General features: G+C 44.4%; 2 protein-coding genes across 2 annotated transcripts; one reads left to right on the forward strand and one right to left on the reverse strand.

The window, feature by feature from the left end:
- Positions 1-7,307: 7,307 nt before the first annotated feature.
- Positions 7,308-10,796, reverse strand: SNRPD3 (small nuclear ribonucleoprotein D3 polypeptide). Its single transcript, XM_021549874.2, has 4 exons — positions 10,689-10,796; positions 10,089-10,238; positions 9,279-9,471; positions 7,308-8,447 (listed from the first exon to the last, which is right to left on the reverse strand). Exons 2-4 carry the CDS (start codon positions 10,212-10,214, stop codon positions 8,386-8,388), a joined length of 381 nt encoding a protein of 126 aa, XP_021405549.1. The 5' UTR covers positions 10,215-10,238; positions 10,689-10,796; the 3' UTR covers positions 7,308-8,385.
- A 184-nt stretch (positions 10,797-10,980) lies between these two features.
- Positions 10,981-20,085, forward strand: GUCD1 (guanylyl cyclase domain containing 1). Its single transcript, XM_021549812.2, has 6 exons — positions 10,981-11,077; positions 12,639-12,723; positions 14,183-14,348; positions 15,079-15,170; positions 16,721-16,962; positions 17,430-20,085. The coding sequence occupies exons 1-6, from the start codon at positions 11,041-11,043 to the stop codon at positions 17,519-17,521; spliced, it is 714 nt and encodes a 237-aa protein (XP_021405487.1). The 5' UTR covers positions 10,981-11,040; the 3' UTR covers positions 17,522-20,085.
- Position 20,086: the final 1 nt, after the last annotated feature.

Raw genomic sequence — 20,086 nt, forward strand, 5'->3', positions numbered from 1 at the left:
CGAGGCATCTTCACAGCTTTTCCATAACAGCAGCACCCCCCTAAAATGAGGTGAGACCCTCAGTGTGTAGTGCACCCTGACACAGCTCTTCCCTGCAGAGCCCCTGGCTCAGCCCCAGCCTGTTTCCAGCCCTGCTCAAAGCTGTGCTTTCAGCCTGAGCTCTGCTACGCAGCAGGACAGGGATGAGACATTCAGCCCCTTGCAGGGGAATTCTGTGCCAATCTCTGGCGATGCCACCTGCCAGTTGGCAACTCCAGGCTCTGGAGATAAAGCAGGAAACACACTGGTTCAGCTGAGCAGCCGTGGCATGCATGTTTATTCCTCTATATTCACTTGGTTGCTTTGCCACAGAAAGCTCCCCATGGAGAACTGGTTGTGAATAAATACGTGAAAATGCAAATTGTTAAGTCCTGCCACTGCGTCTTGGATGAACTTGGATGGGCTGTAACCTAGCAGAAATGATCCCAGCACATCCAGCTACTCCCTGCCAGCTCCTATTCACATGAATAGGTGAGAGGCTCTGGGCAGCACAGTGCTTCCAGCTCCAAAGCTGGGAAGTGCTCCTGGGCCCCCTACAGATGCTCAAAGAGCAGACCTAGAGGCCCCAAATCTGCAATTATCATAAAAGCTGAGTTCACCAACTAGAACACAACTGAAATGAGCCTTTCCTTGCACTGAATGAGAAGGCTCAGGGCTCCCAAAGGGTGTTAAAGGGATGAGCTGCTAATTCAGGTCTCTTCACACATAGCCAGAGGGACCAGCTTAGTTATGATGCTAAATCAGGGGACACCTGCCCTGCAGTGAGCCTGTCTCCTGTCAGGTAACACCACAGGACTGAATACTCTCCTCAGGAGGCACTTGCTGTAATCTCAGGTATTTAGAGCAGCACTCAGTATCAAGACTCAGACACCAGACTCTCTCTCCACCATTTTCAGGTTGCCAGCCTCCCTCTCCACGCAGGCTGCAGATGGCCAGCCTGGGATGGGACCTGTGGCATGTAGCAGGGAGGAAGCTGAAGCTGCAACTGCACAGATGGTACCACAGCCCCTTCCCCACCCCCAGCAGGTGCTCAGTCTCACTGAAGCTCTCAGTGAGACATTTAAGCACACCTTTCAGCAGCATTGTGCTGGAAGGAGAGGTCACCTGGTGTAAAGCATCCCCTTGAAGATGCTGGTGTCAGCAGGGGCTCCACAGGGCTCAGGAAGCAGCAGAGAGCTCCAGCAGCACCAGCCTGCAAAGCCCAGCCACACATGTGGAGATACTGAGCAACACCACAGCTAATGAGGCCAGTGGTGCCTGGGAGGGAAGAAGGAACAGTTATTCCATCAGAAAAGCACTTGTTCTCTCCCTGCCTAGGAAGACAACACCTTCTTTGCAACTCCATCCTGTATTTTACCTCAGCTTCTAACCACAAAACCCAGGTAGGCATCTTGGCATGCTCCAGGTAGCAATGTGCTGAGCACTGAGTTCAGCAAAAGCCTCCCTCACTTCAGTGACTCTGTCTAAATAAGTGGTAATTATTTTGTTGAGGTAAGGATGCAAAAGCAGCTGGAAGCACAGGCTTGTCTAATCTATTTTTTATTTCACACACTTCAAAACCTGTCAAGGCCCTTTTCTTTTGTGCTGCTAAGGCTCTTTTCTCAACTTATAATTCATTCCTCATCACAAGCACTAGGAAGATAAAGGAGTTTGCACTGTTTGGAGCAGGCTGACAAGCTCCTTAGTGGACAGCTGCTGACAAAGATGTCAAAAATATAAATTGTTTCATCTTAAGAAAACAAACAAGAGAAGATTAAACATTGCCTTTAGAGATTGCTCTGCTCCCTACCAGAAGACATGATTCAAAGCTTTGAAGAGGCAAAGTGCCTCAATACAAACTCCTACCAGGCAGTGCCTGCTTGAAAAAGCAGGATAATGTCCCCAGCCACCCCAGCTGGGGACATTATCCATAGGTAAGAGGACCTGTTTTGCAGTTTAGCAGCCTTAAGCAGGTGCTCTCAGAATAGATGCAGTAGCTGGTTCAAGGCTGCCAAGGGCAGGTCACAAAACAGAACAGGCTGGAACACTGGCAGCCGAGGCCAGTGCTCCAGAAGGCCATGACTGCACCTTGATCCACTTTGAGACACCAAGTACTTGACTATGACCCTCTGCTGCTCCTCTCAGATCAGACAGGATCCCAGTTCAGTGATGATGATTCAAAAGCAGAACAGCCACTAAACACTAACCACACAGAAACTCTTCTTCAGCAGAAGAGATCAGAGGAAAGTCAACTTTTATTCCATTTATTCCTTTCCCCAAAGCCCAGCACTCCCCCTGCTGCATCCAAACGGGTCTCAAAAGCAAGTGAGCCACAATGGCACTGACATTTCCTTCCTCAGTAGCATCAGGTTCATTCTGCTTGCATGCAGGGTGTGTGACAAAGGTGGTAGAGAGGTACTTTCCTGCTTTCTGACCAGCCAGTTCCTCAGCCTCTGGGAGGGTTACTCCTCCCAGTCAATTTTTGGGTCAATCTGCCCTACGTTGGACACAATGATGGGAAGCATTTGAAAAGCTATCAAAAATGACGGGGGCTTTACTCAGCTTGTGCAATTCCCCTGAAACACATGGTGTCTCAACAACAAAAACAGGGCACAAAGTATGGGAAAAAGGCCCTTTCCCAGACTAGCAGAGGCAGCTGCTTTTGGGTTTCAATGTCAGACTTCTGAGCAGAGCTTTGTTCTTGATCCCCTGAAATCTTTTGGTTTGCAGAGCCAACAGTTTGATGTGTGCACCTTTGTCTGAACTCTGCTGCAACTGAAAAACTGAGCAAGTCACAACCCATCCACTCATTTTACCAATGGTTCTTTGGGGTTTTAGTTTTTCAGAAACTGTAGCAGAAAGAGGGAAAAGTGGAGGCCAAAGGAAGAAGTTTGATGTGTAACCAGATACTCAGAGACAACAGCCCAGAGTGTTTCCAGGTTCCCTTGCCTGGGTGTCAGCCCTGGACTGGCCCATCCCTCAGCTCCAGTATGAATCCCAGTGTTTTACAGCGTCACTGGCAGCCCCCAAAGCTCCTGCTAGCATAGGACCAGGTGCTCTGGAGCTGTGAACACTTGGCTCTCAAAAGCAGGACAGCAGGATGCACCCCCAGAGCTCCTTCCCAAGGTATCCAGCTGAGCCAGGGGCTGCAGGGCCAGTAAAAGCCAGGCTCAAATGAGGCCATGGAGATGAAGTAAGACCTTCTACATGGACTTTCTCAATAGCCTCCAGCTAGAAGCTTCAGCATGTCCCATGGTATAAATCTCTGCCTAGGTTTAGGATTAGACTTCATGTATTTGGAGTCCAATTCTGACAAGAGAAGCCTCTAATGAGTTCCCTAGAGTTTAATTCACTTTCTCCATGTCAAATTTGGATCATTAACTGGAAAAGAAAAAAGAAAGGTTGCAGTGAAAAGACAAAACAAAGCCAATGCTAATAAGCACCAAGAGAAAAGGAAGATGCAACATTTGCTCTAAGTGCAGCCACTCCTCTCCCCAAACCACAGCACTTCTGCTGCTACATCCTAACTGCCTTCACAAGCAAGAGGTGAACAAGACTGCAGGCAAATGACACATTCCTGTCTGGTTCTGAGGATGCATCTGATGTACCCTTTGATATCGTGCTCTTCAAGGAGAACAACACTGACTTTTGGCTGAGCTTTGCAAAAACAGGCTTGTTGTGGAGCTGTTTCAGAGACATGAGAAAGAAAGGAGCTCATTTGATCATGAAGCAACAAACAACAACACTTCTTTGTTAGAGAAAAGTAAAAATCTCCACATGCCAGTTCTGGGTATGGTGTCAGGGGAAAAACCCTTATCACCCTACAGTTTACTTGAGCTCTTAAGGAGTGTAAAGATATCAATAAGAATTCCAAAATGTCATCACATGGGTCTGTGCATTGTCACAATAGACAATAGCTTCACTGCATGTCTGCTGAAGGCCATCAGATGCAGTGCTCCAAAACCTCTCTGAGCCTGTGGGCTCCACTCCCTATTAACATTTTAGGCACCAAGGGACAAAATGTAAGAAGTTTTGCCTCACAAGTAGTTTCCTCTGAATTAGATGTACCAGCATTTCTCCAGTGAGCTGGAATTAGGGCATACCCCCAATCACACAGATTTGAAGTCCCCAGGCAAGGGAAAATTAAGAACAAATTAAATGCTCACTGCAAGCAGTTCACCAAACAAAAGAACAATGATAGTGTTTTTCTGCAATTCTTTTAATTTCTCCCAGCATAACTACACATCTTCTGGATACAATCTGTTTCTTTGCCAGGGCTTCAGCATTCTCCCCTGAATTAACAACGCTGGAAAATCTCCACTTTTCATAGACTCTGATAGTCTCTGCTGAGCAGCAGAAGGCTGCACAATACTTGCTTATGCAATGACTGGTCCTGTGCCAGGAATAATAGCCTGTCTACTAGGAACAAGCAAGTCACACACAAACCCCAAATACTTTTCTCATTAAACGTCTGAATTAAGTGGCATAAACCTACCCCAAACCTACCATTCATACTGCACACTAATGTTTGCCTCCAAAATGATTTAAATAATCCCACACTCTGGTCTTTGAGGAACAGTTACCATGAGCAGGGAAGGGTGGCACACTCTTATTCACCACCTCTAAAACACTCTTGACTCTGTCAAGAGCTCTCCTTACAGGTTTAGGCAACAATAGGACACCTGGAGCAGTCAAAACACAGCTTGACCTGGAAAATACTTGCAGACAGGCAGTGCTTTGGCTACTTCAGGCACCAGCACACAGCAGTCATCTGGCAGCTCTCCTGTCTGCAGGAGAACAAGCAAGTCACACACAAACCCCAAATACTTTTCTCATTAAACGTCTGAATTAAGTGGCATAAACCTACCCCAAACCTACTATTCATACTGCACACTAATGTTTGCCTCCAAAATGATTTAAATAATCCCACACTCTGGTCTTTGAGGAACAGTTACCATGAGCAGGGAAGGGTGGCACACTCTTATTCACCACCTCTAAAACACTCTTGACTCTGTCAAGAGCTCTCCTTACAGGTTTAGGCAACAATAGGACACCTGGAGCAGTCAAAACACAGCTTGACCTGGAAAATACTTGCAGACAGGCAGTGCTTTGGCTACTTCAGGCACCAGCACACAGCAGTCATCTGGCAGCTCTCCTGTCTGCAGGCATGAGCAGGTGAAGTCTCCTCTCACTTGCAAAGTGATCTGCACACACTGACCCATCAGCACTTCCTCAAGGCTGTTCCATGACCATGCTGTTAATGTGGTATATCTGTATTTCCTTCCAAAGAATCACTGAAGGCAGGAAGGTCCTGTAAAGTTAAAGTCTTATCTAATGTTAGAGGAAGAAGACCAGGTCTGTCTGAAATCAGTTTGGCTGCAATAAGTGCAAGTCCAGATCTAAAGTTTTGTTTCTGTCAGGATGGGAACAACAAAGATTCCTGGGAGAACTCTTTCCCCACTTTTGACCCTTGCCTGAGAAAAACTACTGAATCACTGACACTTTCTGGTAGACCTCAGAATTCCATCCATTGCTACCTTACCAAACCATTGCTCCACTGGGACATGTCTCCCACCCTTACTTACATTTTACTGGCAAAAGAAATAGGACACATCTATTTTACAGGAAAGCTCACTGTAAAGCTCAAGTAGCAAAGAGATACAGGCTGGACAGTTATCCTGATTACCAGCACCAGAAATTCACATGTCCTGCTCCATTCTGTCCTTCTAGAAGAGGTTTTCTGAAGAGCACTGAAAAATGAACTAAAGTACAATTTTAGGATCAAATATAAGTTAGACACACCTAATAGAGTGGAGAACTGCACGTGCATGGGATGAAAGCACCTGGTCAGTGAAAGATCCTAAAGTTCTATGCAAAGCAATTTTTTTCAAGTAATACTCTAACTTTTCTCTGATGTTATGCCTTGTTTTCATACAAGAGCACAAGTGTGGTTTTGACCCTGGAAAACTAGGTGAATTTCCACTTGCACCTCTCCACACATCATTTTGGACACCTAGAGTACAGATTCTCTGTCCCATGAGTATTTCAAAGACACCTACACTGGTGTTATCAAAGGGGCAAGTTTGGAACAAGGCTTTAGGCCAGTGCTTGTCTCTCTCTGTCAAAAGCAGGAAACTATGTAGAGCCCTGAACCCACTGAAGAGCATGAGATTTTTAAGCCCAACACAGTATGATGGCAAAGAATTACAAGAAATGCTGCAATCTGTGATAAAAAACAAAGTGACAAGTAACTGCAGATGTTATAAACAGCTGCATCTCTCCTTAGTACCTGTCATTCCATGGAAATAGATTGCTTAAGTTACTGACCTGAGGAATCTGCATTATGTAAGTGCATTTGCCCAACTAGCCATGTACTGGGGAAACACAGCATCAATCAGCTGCTGGAATAACCCAGCCATGTGGGAAGCCAGCACTCTGGGAACACTGAAGGAGAAAGAAAATAAGGTGAGTATTTTCATGGTAGTTTATAATAGCCCTTGAGTTTATAGACTTTATAGCAAAGTTACATTTCTTGCATTTTTCTTTTCCAGAGGGTTCTGGTTTCTTGAGCTTCATTCTCTTCCCAGCAGAGCCATCTAGTGGAGAAACCTTGTCTGTGGGAAGGAAATTTTGATTTATCACACTGTAAGTATACAAGTATCACAGGAAGGCTCTGGAAAGCAGCCTATAATAAACTAGCATTCCAGTTACTCCAGTCAGAAATTGCCAAGTGATGTTTGTCTTGGCTGAAGACAAGCGTGAAACTTCAAGGTTTTAAACCCTAAACTCATAGAATCTTTCTGAAGAGTTCATCCTAGACTCAGCCTCAACCTGAAGCCAAAGTGCAAAGCTTTTTGTTTATGCAAAATCCAGTATGTTCTGCAAAGCTGATACGCATTAGAGCAGTTACTCCAAACTTCTTAAAGCAGATCCAGTTTGTTCCATCAAACCTCAGCAGGGTTACTGCTCCTCTCCAAAATTCATGGTTGCCCCCCACCCTCAGTGCTGCTGAATACCACATCCACAGCTCCTGAGAGAAACAGCAGCTTGGCATTGCTCAAGAACAGGGACTTTTTAAAAGAGGTGAGCCAGTCACCATCAGTGGAAATGGTCCCTGTTTGTGAGGACTGCCATCTTTTGGACACATTCCTCATGAGGAGTGTAAGATGACTCTAGAATGCTTTTATAGTTAAGTTCAAGTATCCCTTATACACATTCTAAGGAGGTTTCCATTACAAACATTTAGGATCACTAACACCCAGAAGAACATGCAGCAGGGCTTTCCCTAGTGATGTGAGACCAAATACAGCTTTATTTACACACAATTCAACAAGTTAATACATTAGTTCAACTTTCCTGTCTGCACACAGGAGTATTCACAGCATCTGAGCAGGAAAGCAAGAGCAGCTCTTTCATGTGTGTACAGACTGTAACTGACCGTATGCAAGTAAGTGATTAGGTACACAAGGGTTACATTGAAACAATTCAACCATTTAAGTCAGTAAAAACACCATGCTACACTTTCATGAAGTTTCAACTACATTTGGCTTCCTGCAGATCAGCCAATCTATACACAACTGTCTATAGATAAGATCAAAAGCTGAAGTTGACAGTGAGTTTTGTTCAAAACATCACCATTTGGACTGAATTTAATGGACAGCTATTTATAAAACTTTCCTCACACACCTGCACTGCCTTTCAAATTGACAAAGCATTTCATCCTGGGAAATGGCGGTTTTATGTTCTGTCATCTTTTCCCAGACACAGGGAAAAACTAAGAAAGTCAGAACAGATTTTTTCACTGCAAATATAGATTCAGGCTATCAAAGTTGTGTGTTCCTAATGAAAAATTCTCCCTATATCCAAAGAGAAAGATAAAAAATGCAAGAATACAAATACAATATAGAGATTTGAAGATAAACCTCTATCTACTGTAGGCCTATATAAAGCTAAAGGACACAGTGCTCTGCTTCTCAGGAAGCAGCCTCTGTTTTGCTGTATTTTCCATAAATGCAGCTGCTAGTAAGACTTTATAATGTATGACCCAAAATTCTTCATTAAGAATGCCTTCTAATTCTTCAGAGAATAAATGACAGCAGGACTAAACAAGAAAAAGGAAACATAATGATCTTCAGAAATCAATGCATCACATAAAGTGGTCAAAACTAGATATAATAAAGTCCACTATTTTCCAAAGCTGGCTTGAGTTTGAAACCAACCTACAGTGTATTTGTCCAAGAATTGTCCTGTCAGGTAAGAGCAGACAAGTTTTTGTCAGAAACATTTATTAAACAAAGCTGATACTAACGTGCACACATAGTCAAGTTAACACCCCAAATACAAAAAGCAATTCGGCCGAGACCAAAATTATCTTCGCTTCTGGAAGATGTTGCCACGGCCCATACCACGGCCTCTTCCTCTTGCAGCCACTGAAGAAAGAAAACATCAGGGATGACATGAATTTGACATACCTGCACATTTATCTCAACAACTGACAAGCAAAATATCAACAGAACTCAAGGTCTCCTACTCAGAAGCAAGGAAATGCTCAGAAAGTGATGTGAAGAGCACAAAGCATTCTGTGATAAGAACCATAACCTAATGGTCCCACAGTCTGGCTCCTCAGGACAACTGCAGGTGATATTCAGACATCTCATGTTCCTTCTGACACACAAATCTGTGTCACCCCAGAGATTTGAAACCCCACACTCTTGCAAGGTTTTGCAACATGCAGTAAGTTACTCCCCCACATAAACGTTACTGCATGCTAACCAGGGACTTTGTGACTGCTACTCAACTACCTAACAACTAGACTGATCCCCTGAGAAAGGCACAAATGAGAGTGAACTACAGAAAAGGTAATAATTACAGCTTCCCAGCAGCTCAAGTACCATCTTTGTAACTAAAGCTGTTTTCCTACAACAGCTCAACAAGAACACCTGAATCCTTCCCTAAGCATTTCAAACAGCTGGTGGCCAAAGCTGCAGGAAAACAGAACTCTTAAATTTAACAGAAAGGCTCTGTTTAATAAGGCCACTCACTACCTCTAAATTACTGTAGCATCAATATTCATCACATCACATTCAGGTAATTGGGACAATTTGAGTCTTGACTCTCACTGTAAGATAAAATATACAGAAAAACACTGTATGAACCAGCAAGCTTTTCACTTCTTACTGCTTAATCTCCTCAGAGACAGAGATGAGTCTTCCAGTTCTACAGAAAAACAGGGGGAGGGATCATGAACAAACTGTACGTACCTTGAGCTTTGAGAATGGCTGCTTTCCCTCGCCCAGCTCCAGAGCCCTGGTTTTTATTCTTCATGCTCTTTAGCATAGGAGCATTCTTCAACATATCTGGTAAGATGAGAAACCGTATCTTGCTGCCCCTGATGTACACCTGCTCGAGCTGTGCCACCCGTCCATCTCTGTATGTCACTGTTATGTTGGACATCTGCAAGGTAAAAAATCAGTCAATGCTCAGACAGGCCTCACCTGTGACACAAGGCATCACGACCATTTAAACACACCCCATGCCTGCTGCCCAGGACTTTTGCTTTCTCACCAGTTTACAAATTAGCTTTATCAGTATCTATCATTTTTGTTTTCTTATATGCAAATAGTTTTAATAAAGCTATTCTAGTACTAACAATTGGGAAAGCATTCTAATGTCAATGATCACTTGCCTGAAATCAAAGTTAGGCCCTCTTGGAACGACTATAGTAATGTGCATTAAATAAGCTTTAGTTTCTTAAATCAAGGGGTTTTTTTATTCTTACACTCAGTGGCTTTAAGCAAAGAATTCTGGAAAAACACTGTTCACAGGACAGACTCTTAAAATCTCTGATCCTACTGACTGGGATGCCCAATCCTACTTTGAAATTGGAAATAAGCTCTGGCCTCTTTGAAGCATTCTGTAATGATGAATCCACTTCAACACGGTAAAAAACAGCACCAGTACAGTTTTTTTTTAATCCCAGAACTAAAAGCAACAGTCTTTTGATCAAGTTTTGAGCCTTCTGAGGCCCAGATAAGCCAACCTTCCCTCCATCCTTGTGAAACAAAAGATACCTGACAATTCATGTTGTCCTCAGCTTCGATAAGTTTGCCTCGATAAACTTCTCCTGTATTGGTCTCACAGGTCACGATGTGGCCCTCGGCCTCGTGCAGGACCTTGATGGGCACTCCAATCGACATGGCTGCAGTGCTGTGGCTCTACACCTGAGGCACAAGGAAATCAAAAGCTTTATTACAAAGAAAGATGTCGAATAAGGTCCAATTACACAATCCATCATCCCTTCCATTAGTGTAAAGCACCGATTTTTCTCACATTTATAACACAACATGCGTTTTGACTATGCACCAGTAACACTCCTCTAGAGACGTGCCCATCAAGACTCTAAACATCACCAGCCAGTCTTTTCCAGGTCTCTTCTGGGAAATTCACTTTTAGGGACCACAACACAAACCACTCGTACCTCCAAGGGAAGAGCCCCAGGCGGACCCCACAGCGGTACGGCCGCGCTGGGGGCGCGGCGCCAAGCACGGGGCCCCCCAGCCCTCCCGCTCCGGCCGGCCCCTCCGGGGCTGCTCCGCTCGGGCGCCTCCCCACAGCCAGCCCAGGGAGCCACGGAGCCCCGCGGGGAGCCGAGGCCGCCGCGCCGCACTCACCGCCCGCGCCGCTCCGCTAATGGCCTCCGCCGCCTCCCGGCCTGCTCCGCGCGCCGGAACCGGAACGCGGCGCTGGGGGCGGCGCGGCCCGTCCGCTGCCGCCCGGGGCCGGCCCGGCAGCCCCGCCGCGCCCCCGCTCCGCGGCAGGGCTGCGCGCCCCTCGCCCGCCGTGTCATGCCCCCGCCCGCCCGCACGCCCCGCCGCCCTCCTCGCCGCCACGGCGCGGGGCGAGCGCCCCGGGGCCCGGCCCCCCTCAGCCCCCGCCTCCGGGAGGAGCCAGCGCCGGGCCCCGGGGCCGCGCCGCCGGCTCGGCGGGGCCGGCAGTGAACGGGCGGCGGGTGCCGCCACCGCCATGAAGAGCCCCCGGGAGGCCGGCGAGCCGCCGCCAGGTCAGTGCGGGCCGCCCAGCCCCGCTCGGGCCGGCGGGGCCTCCGCGGGCAGGGGGCGGCGGGAGGCGGAGTCCGCCCGCGGAACGGGCCGGGGACAGCGCCCGGCGGGCGGCGGGTGCGGGCCCCGCCGAGCCGCGCTGCCCGCAGCAGCCGTGCGCAGTTACCGGCTCCGTCGGTAAGGTGGTGGCGGCGGGGAGCCGGCCAAGCGCAGAGGGGTTCGCAGGGTGGTTCGCAGGCAGGGCATAGACGGGCCGGTCTCCCGTGTCGGGACGGCAGCGAGCCATCGCCAAAGAGCTCTAGGTGTGCTGGGAAACAGGTGACTGGAAACTGGACGGCCAGGAAAACTTGTTATCGCTCTCTGAAGCTTTCACGTAGAAAACACGTAGCCCTTGGTTAATGTGGGACTTGGTAGAGGCCCTGGCTGTTTACAAAAAGGGGACAGATTCATAACATACTAAGAAGAAATTATGATAAAATAGTTGAGAAGTCCTGGTTTGAAGACAAATGGGAATTGGTTTTCTTTTCTTTTTTTTTGTTTTTTTTTTTTTTTTGTTACGATACTTGAGAACACCTTAAGCTAGATGAATTTAAAAGACTGAATATATCAATTGGTATGCTGTTCTTTAAAGTCATGATTAAACAGGGGCACAACTAGGAAAAATATAACAACGTTATCTAAAAAGTTCTATAAATAATATTACCCCAAAACTAAACAAATCCACGTGATATCAAATGCATTTTTATTCCCATCATAAAATCTAGAGGACCTTGTTAACCAAGCTTCTCGAAGGCCTTTTCTAGATCAAAGGTTATTGAGGAAAGCTCTTTGTGATTAACTTGTTTTGATCAATGCTGAAGTAGCAATGACAGATACAACTGTTCAAGTCCTGCTAGTGGTGAAACTGAAACCACCACATTGCCAGCTCCGTAAAAAGAAAAAACTTGAGGCAGAGGATGGAGCTTGTGTTTTGGGACTTTTTGGCAGAGTTTATTAATTTTCCCTCTCTACTGAGGTTTTGATGGAATTAACACAACTGGTACCACTTGTGAGTTTTGTTTAAATTCTGTAAATTACCATCCCTGAGAAAAAAGACATCTATAGAAAAGGTTTAAATCTGTGGGGCTTCTAAGAGATTCCTGCCCAGAGATCTTGGTGTGTTTTCTCCCAGTGTGGTTTAACTCCTCTTGTGGCACAGAAGTACAATCAGACAGAAAAGACCTGTGTCTTACCTGCTGTTATCCAGGAGAAGACACCGCTTCAGTTGAGGGGTGGTGGGTACATCACCTCACAAAAAAGAAAAAAGAAACTTCCAAGGGAAAAGGGGGTGGAAAGCCAGTGACCTAGGTATGGAACAATGAAGGAGTATGAGATTAAACCAAATGCTTACCTGTACAGAAATACTAACTGTATGTTCCCCTAAGGAAGAAAAAAATCCACCTGCCAGTCAGACAAAACCACATTCCTAAGTTTCCATGATTGTAGTGCTGAGAACAGGCTGACTTCATGGCATGGAAAAACATTCCTGTATGGATTGACATTGTTTGTGTTCTGCTCACACAGTTGACTGCATCCAGCTGAAAGTGCCAGTGATTCAGCAGCTGTACCACTGGGACTGTGGGCTGGCCTGCTCCAGGATGGTGCTTCAGTAAGTGGCTCTCTTACAGTGGGAAATCCCATTCCATGGGGAGGGGTAGCAGGAAACATCCCAGGGAGAAGAGGTGTGTTTGAAGCAGCCATGAGTTCAGTCTTAGGAGAGCAACAGTTTTTGAGGTACCCTTGGACAATGACAGCTGCTTGGGCCTGGCCCAGCTCTCCAGCAGGAGCAAGGGAAAACATAAACTGAAGTGAACTTTGGACTCCTTTGAATAATTGACTAATTACACAGATGCAGAATACCTAATCAGCTCTATGAACTTTGCAGGCTGGCATGCACAAGCACATAGAAAGTCTTGCCTCTTTTCTGTTGTTACAATTCAGAACCCATAGTTAGCTGTGACTCATCCGATTCCTTTTTGTATTTTCAAGTGATGGGTAGGTGTATCTCAGTTTATGAGTGTGTGCTGTACCTGTGCTACCTCTGTCCTGCTGAGCCCCAGCCTGTGGGATGAGTGTTTGTGTTCCAGGAGTAGTTTCAGCTTCAAAATTGTGTTGCCCTCTGGGGGTTTTTTGTTTATTTTTGTTTTTACCAGTTTTTGAACTAGTAGCTGTCCTGCTGAACTCCTCTTTCCTTCCACAGAGGAACATGAGCTTAGGTGCAGGAGAAATACCTATTTAGATGTCCACTTAGTAGATATGAAGCAGAAGATTTTCATTTCTCTCCATCCCTTCTGCCAAGACGTTAGTCCGTGTGCTGGTAATTTCCCATCTTGACTACTGTAACCTCTATTCCCTTTACCTCTTTGCCACTCCAGTCTGCCCAAAACTCAGCTTCCAAGATTAATCTTCTTACCCTGCTGATATGACCTTGTTTGCCCTGCATCCTCAGTTCCAGTTGCTTTTTATTTTTTATCATTTACTTCTATTTGTTTTCTTACTTTCAGAACTCCCTGTAACTACCTTGCCTGCCCCTTTGCAACCTGTGCCAAGCTTCCTCCTGACTTCCATCTCCCACTTTCTTCCTTTTGTGTCATCAGTGCCTAAGACAAGTTTACTTTGAATATTTACTGAGTTCCTTTATGGCTCCTCCTTTTAAAATCCATCTATTGTGTGAAGGAAGTTTTAGTCTTTAACTCTTCTTTCTCTGTTGGCTCTAATACACTTATACATTACACTGTAAACCCTTCAGGACAGAGTTCTATACCAGCTTGACTCTGGTACAGCACCTGTACACTTCTAGCACTCTAAAACAGTCAAGGCACCACACATTTCCAATTTTAAAAAGTCAGCAATAAATCTGGTTAAATATTCCCTATTCCCTTCCCTTAAATTTCTGTCTCCTTTGTGGGTTGGTTTGTTTTTGGGGCTTTTTTTTTTGTTTGTTACTTCTTAGCCAAGCCTGTTGTTTCAGTTTTTATGTGCTGTGATGTAGAGGCTTGGGCTACAGCACACATTTTGCTTCTTCTAAGATCTGTGCTTCTCTTCCCCTGCCTTTCTTGACGCTATAGGTACCTGAATCATTTGGACAATGATGAGTTTCAGAAAGCCATCCAGGAACTCCAGTTAACAAAGAGTATCTGGACTATTGACCTGGCCTACCTAATGCGGCACTTCGGAGTTAAGCATAAATTTTGCACCCAGACACTCGGAGTGGACAAGGGCTACAAAAATCAGGTCAGTATTCTCATCTACAGGGGGAGAGCAGGCAGCTTTAAAAACCTTGAGTGTCATGCTGTAAAAGCTCTGGTGTGTTACTGACAGTCAACCACAGTTAATTTGACCTACTGCCAAAACTGGCACAGATCTGTTCCAAAGGCAATACGATCCTGTATTGATTCCATCTTTTGAATTTTTAAAAAGTTTACATGTAGTGTTCATGAAAGGTTCCAGCCTATTTGACAGCCTTGGAGACTGAAGCCCTGTATTTATCTACAGCACAGGTACAGCCTGGGCAGCAGCAGTGTATAGCTTCCACATTTTCCCCATCACCGTGCCTCAGCCTTGACCTGGAAGATCCACCTCTAGAGGTGAGAGGGGAACTCAGCCTCCCATCACTGAGAGCTTGGCCTCTCCAGGACTGCCAACAAGGGGCCAAGGAGGGCCTGCAGCAGCAGTGACTTTAATGCAAGCTCCTGCCCAGTTTCCCCTGGGAAGCCAAACAGGCTTCTCTTATGTAGGCAGCTGAACAGCCACTGGATAGAAACTGCAACAGTAACTGACCAGGAGCAAATTTGATTTGTAATTCAGAGCAGAAATCCTTGTCCTGTTTCCAGTGAACTAAGGGAGAGATCTTTTATCCCATAGCCAGAGCTCCAACTTATGCAGGCCCTTGCTAGCAGACTCTAAGTGGTGGATTACCCAAGGTAAACACCATTCCAGTTCAGAACTTTTGTTATTTCCACAGTCATTTTACAGGAAGCACTTTGACACAGAAGAGAATCGAGTGAATCAGCTCTTTGCACAAGCCAAAGACTGCAAGGTGCTGGTGGAGAAATGGTAAGCTGTATACTCTTTCTCTTTGGAGATTCTGTGGGCCCATGCTTTTTTTGGAGGCACAAGCTAAACTGCTGAAAGAGATTGAAATCAAGCCCTAAGCCTTTTTTTACTGAGTGTCTTTCTCTTCTGTCTCATGCACATCAAGAGCTAATAATGAAGTTTGAAGAAAAATTAGTCATGATGCAAAATAAGTGATATGAAAATGCTGATAGGAGATGACTGTGTTTTGAATTTGGTTTTCCATTACACTTAGGCAGTAGGGAGTGCCTACAGCACTCTAATTGGCCATTGTTGGAATTAAGAAGAATGCTGTGTGGGTACAGAACTCATTGTTCCCAGAGCTATGCAAGCATTATAGATCTCTGTTCCCAGACAAACATGCAAAGTACAAGTTAGCATAGGAGCTTTTGCCAAGGAGACCATGAAATAAGGAACTCCATGAAAGAATGCAAACCCAGAAAAAATTGAAAAACTGCAGAATTTTCATAATCAGCAGTGAAATTCTATTGGGAAATGACGAAGCATCCAACTTGAGCTGCATCCCTTTTTGTAGGGAAGCTGGATTTGGATTCCTGTTGTTGAAGTGGGGTAAATTATTAGGGGTAAGCAAAGAAGAGAGGATATGGGGCAGCCACAATAGCATTTGGGTAACTTGTATTTAGAAGAAGTAAGTGTCCTTTCTAACTTGTGTGGAGTCACCTTCACTTTAATTACAGCCATGACAGGACAGAAGGGATACTCAGTCCATCTTGCTTTTGCAGTCTTTAGACTGTAGCCTTGATCAAGGCAGGGACAGAGGGTGTATCTGTGCAGTACTGAGGCTGGGGCATCGGAGTGTGGAAGTGACACTGGGAAGGGTTAAATAAAAAGCATGTGAGTTCAGTCAGCTGGTGCACACAGCACAGACATGTGGAACAGATCCAAGAGATGAGTTTCTCACCCATGTGGAGTTCCATGTGGAACACACCATCTGCCTCAGTGATGGACAGCTTTTAACAGATGAGGTTATAGGTGATGTTTGGTGAATACTTACTCTCTATAGAAATAAAGCCTCAAGAGTATCAGGAGAATCACAGTCCTATGTGATTTGGGCACATCTTAATGTGGTTAGTGGTTACACAATATTTAACCACTCAGTCGATAAAGATTTGGTGTTTCAGAGATAAGCTTTTCTAACAGCAAGAGAACACTTAACTTAAAATTTTCCTGCAACAGAAGTCCCTCAAGTTACTGCATGAGTTGACAGCTCCTTCAATTCTCTTCTCTGGGGCATCTGACATGTCATCTCAGAATGTGTTACTGCAGAATCCAGAGCTGTTGCTCTGCACTTCAGCAGCAGCAACGAAATGAAAAGGCCTCGAATGCTACAGGTTCTGTCAGGCTCTGTCCGTAGCAAAGCCTGCAGGCTTTACCAGCACAGAGTACCTGTGAAACAGAACTGCATCTGTAGTGTATGTATAGTATATCTATGAAGTGCCAGCTGCACTGTCCACCATCAGGCTCTTTGTTTACACCAGCCTCTTTCAATAAGTGTGTCTTTTTCCTTGCAGCACAGTAACGGTTCAAGACATCCAAAACCACCTGTCCCAGGGTCACGTAGCCATTGTCCTTGTGAATGCAGTCCTGCTACTGTGTGATCTTTGCTCAAGTCCTGTCAAATACTGCTGCTTCCTTCCCATCGGACAGAAGTGCTTCTGCAGGAGCCCTGACTACCAGGGCCATTTCATTGTGTTATGTGGCTACAACAAAGCCTCAGGGAGTATTTACTACAACAACCCTGCCTATGCTGACCGTGAGTAGCCTGTCCCTTTTGGATGGATTCTCAGCCAGTGCGTTACTAATGAGCCTGACACAGAGCCACAGCTGGACCTCCCCTCACAGTGCACAGGCATTTCAAGCATCACTACCCAATTTTGCTATGTTAATTAGATCAGTGCTACATTTTGTGGTGTGATTTACTGGAAGAATTCAGATAAGTCATTCTAGTAATTGGCTTGTTTGGCTTTCAGATGGGTTAGTAAGAGATGCTGAAATGTGTATGTGCAGAATATAGCAGAAGGGCCAATATGGTACCTATCTGCAGCATTACTTCAGTGAGCTCTTTAAGGTGAAAAATCTACTTGAGTAAAGCTGTAACATAAGCTGCTGGGTGTAATCTCTGTACTAGTTTGGTTTGTGGATGTTGTTACATCCCATGTAAGAACCTTTCACCAGCAAATCCTTCTGAATTTTTTGTAACATTTTGTTCCTCCTTCCCAGGAACATGCTGCACCAGCATCAGCAACTTTGAGGAAGCCAGGACAAGTTATGGCACAGATGAAGATATTCTGTTCATCTACACAGACAGCTGACACCCACCCAGGACACTCCTGCTCCTTCCTGCACAGCCTGCAGGGCAGCTGGCTGCTCATCTCAGGACTCCCCTGCACACACCTCACTCCTGGACTGCAGTGGGACCTTCAACAAGGGAGGCTTTAGAGACATTGACAGGACTATGTTGCAATGCTGTCTTTATCTTTTTTTTCTTGATGGTGTATCTGATTTTGCAATATCTGTCTGTTTTTTTTTCTCCTATTTTTCAAAATTGCACATTCTAAAATAGAGGCCCAGAGCCTGTTCACTTTCAGCTTATTTTCAAATTAAACACGAAAGAAAAAAACACCAAATTTATGAACTTTTAACACCTGGTGATATTTGCATAGGTTTAGGTAAACAAAGAAAAAAAATAGAAAATACCTGTTTCTCTCTCTGTCAAAGCATGAAGGGCTGCTCTTCATACAAAATCTATGGATTTGAAGTTCAGCAGAATATTATAAAAGGAAAAAAATATTAATTTAAGCCACTTTTAAATAACAAAAAAAATGCCTTGCTGGCTCATCAGTATTGTCTGCAATGTAGGAAACTTCCCATGTACCAAATTCACAGACATTTAGCATTTATGCAACTGCAATACTATAATTACTCCCTTGAACTACAAACTCAATCTCTTTTGGCTAAATCCTCTTGGATGACTGCTCAGAGCTCCATATTGCTCCAAAACTTTAGGTGGAAAGATTTTATTTGCACTTGGAAGTCTTTACTGCTCTTTGCAAAAAGCTCTGAATGTTATGCCACTCACATGTGCCAGTTTCTGCAGAATCCATTCTAAATACGAACATTCTGAATATTTAAACTTACTAAGCAAATGCAGAAAATTATCATCCACACTAATGGTATATATTTTGTGTAAATATCTGACAGCATCTACTGCATTGTATCTAAAACACTAAATCATAGTTTGAGCCAAATTTTGCTGTTAGCGTTCAGTGACCTTCTCAGAAGAGCTAAAATCAATTAAGAAAAGAGGAAATACAAATATACCTTCTACAAGTAAAAAGGCAGGAACTTAGATTTTTCTGGCTGTTATAGTACAGCTGTATTTGGATTAAGCTGTTGCTGTATTGAGACATTAAGTGAAATTGGTAGCAGCCCATTTATAGTCCTTTCCTCTGTTACCTGAGGAGCACTCTGAAGTGTAAGAAAAAGCCACTTACTTCAGCTTTAGCCATCCTTCTTTCTTGTAAGTCTCAATCTTCCATCCTGCCTATATGAAAGTGAGTAGGAAAATCAGCACTGATATAAAACTAGGAAAATTTCCACTTTAAGACAGAGATCCCACATCTCTGGCATGGTTTTAGGAAAAGAACTGTTCAAGTTCTGAAACTGTAGATATAATAAACAGGAATCTACTTTCAGCATAGAAAGATTTTTTACCAAGATAAACATTTTCTTTTATCAGTTGTAAACTAGCTGAAAAGCATCCAGTGTTGACTAAGTACTTAGTAGACTCCAGAGTGCTCCTTTGTACAAAGGCAGAAAATAGTAACAGACATCTAAAATGCAGTAACCCTTAAAAAATTCCAAACAAAAGTGCAAGACAGGAAATTTTGTGTGTCAAATTTTGCTTATAATTGGTGAAGTTTAAATACACTTTGGCAGTGATGAGCAATGGGTAGGATGTGATTGATGTAGATCCAGTCCATCAGTGCCACCTCCCTCAGAATCCCTCCAGAAGAAAGGTACAAAACCGGTTGTAGATAATGCCTCTCAACTCCTCCAGAGTAGGCAACCAGAAGACTCCAGATTTGGGAATTTTTATGTCCAGGGCCAAAATTGTGATGTTTGATTTTGAGAGAGTGTATTAGCTCTGTTAATTATTAACAGGTATGGAAGCTACAGGCTGTTAGAGTACCTCCTTAACCCATGCATTTTCAGGTAAGTAGTTCATTTAATACCATTCAACTGACACAGGATTTATCTTAGAGCAGGCTTGATTAGTTGAGTAAAAACAATTCTAACAAAGGCTTGTAATTGGCATTCAGCATCTTAGTGTTTCCATTACCAAAAGTGAATCCTGGGCATATAGAAAACATGAAGTTAAGGGCAAGCTTAGTTTTCTGAAGTGCACACACAGGTGTAACAATGCTGACTGCTCAGTGACAGTACCCAGGGTTTAAATGCTTCAACAAAAGTGAAAGATAAACAAAGCTGTCTAAGCTAGTGCAGACAAAAGGAGAGGTCCACTATTACAACAGGATCTCATACAGCTGCCTAATGGAAAATGACTGTGAGAGATGAAAACACAAGGAAGAAGCAAAAGCCAAGTGGAAAGACTGAGTATATGATACAAATTCAACTGAAAAAGCAGCTCACTGCACAAGCATCCAGAACACCTGCATTTTCTGAAACTTTGTTTCCTATTACAAAATTGTCTATCAAAACACTCTGAAAATGTTCTGTTGCTTTGTTTCTGTCAGGATGTCAATAGCAAAGGAAGGGGATTTTACATGCAGGGATTTTATACATAAATATATTTTTATTTGTAATTAAGCCATTCTCAATAAAGGTTAAGCTCACAAATAACCTGGTAACATAAT

Source organism: Lonchura striata, chromosome 18 (assembly GCF_046129695.1).
Source record: "Lonchura striata isolate bLonStr1 chromosome 18, bLonStr1.mat, whole genome shotgun sequence".
In the NCBI taxonomy this organism is placed as follows: Eukaryota; Metazoa; Chordata; class Aves; order Passeriformes; family Estrildidae; genus Lonchura; species Lonchura striata.

Excerpts from the sequence above, each read along its gene's own strand:
- SNRPD3 (XM_021549874.2), bottom strand. The coding sequence starts at position 10,214 with ATGTCGATTGGAGTGCCCATCAAGGTCCTGCACGAGGCCGAGGGCCAC. Across the intron at positions 9,472-10,088 it reads AGGACAACATGAATTGTCAG|ATGTCCAACATAACAGTGAC; the intron begins GTATCTTTTGTT and ends TTTACCTTGCAG. Across the intron at positions 8,448-9,278 it reads AGCCATTCTCAAAGCTCAAG|TGGCTGCAAGAGGAAGAGGC; the intron begins GTACGTACAGTT and ends TTCTTTCTTCAG.
- GUCD1 (XM_021549812.2), top strand. The coding sequence starts at position 11,041 with ATGAAGAGCCCCCGGGAGGCCGGCGAGCCGCCGCCAG. Across the intron at positions 14,349-15,078 it reads ACAAGGGCTACAAAAATCAG|TCATTTTACAGGAAGCACTT; the intron begins GTCAGTATTCTC and ends TTATTTCCACAG. Across the intron at positions 15,171-16,720 it reads AAGGTGCTGGTGGAGAAATG|CACAGTAACGGTTCAAGACA; the intron begins GTAAGCTGTATA and ends TTTTCCTTGCAG.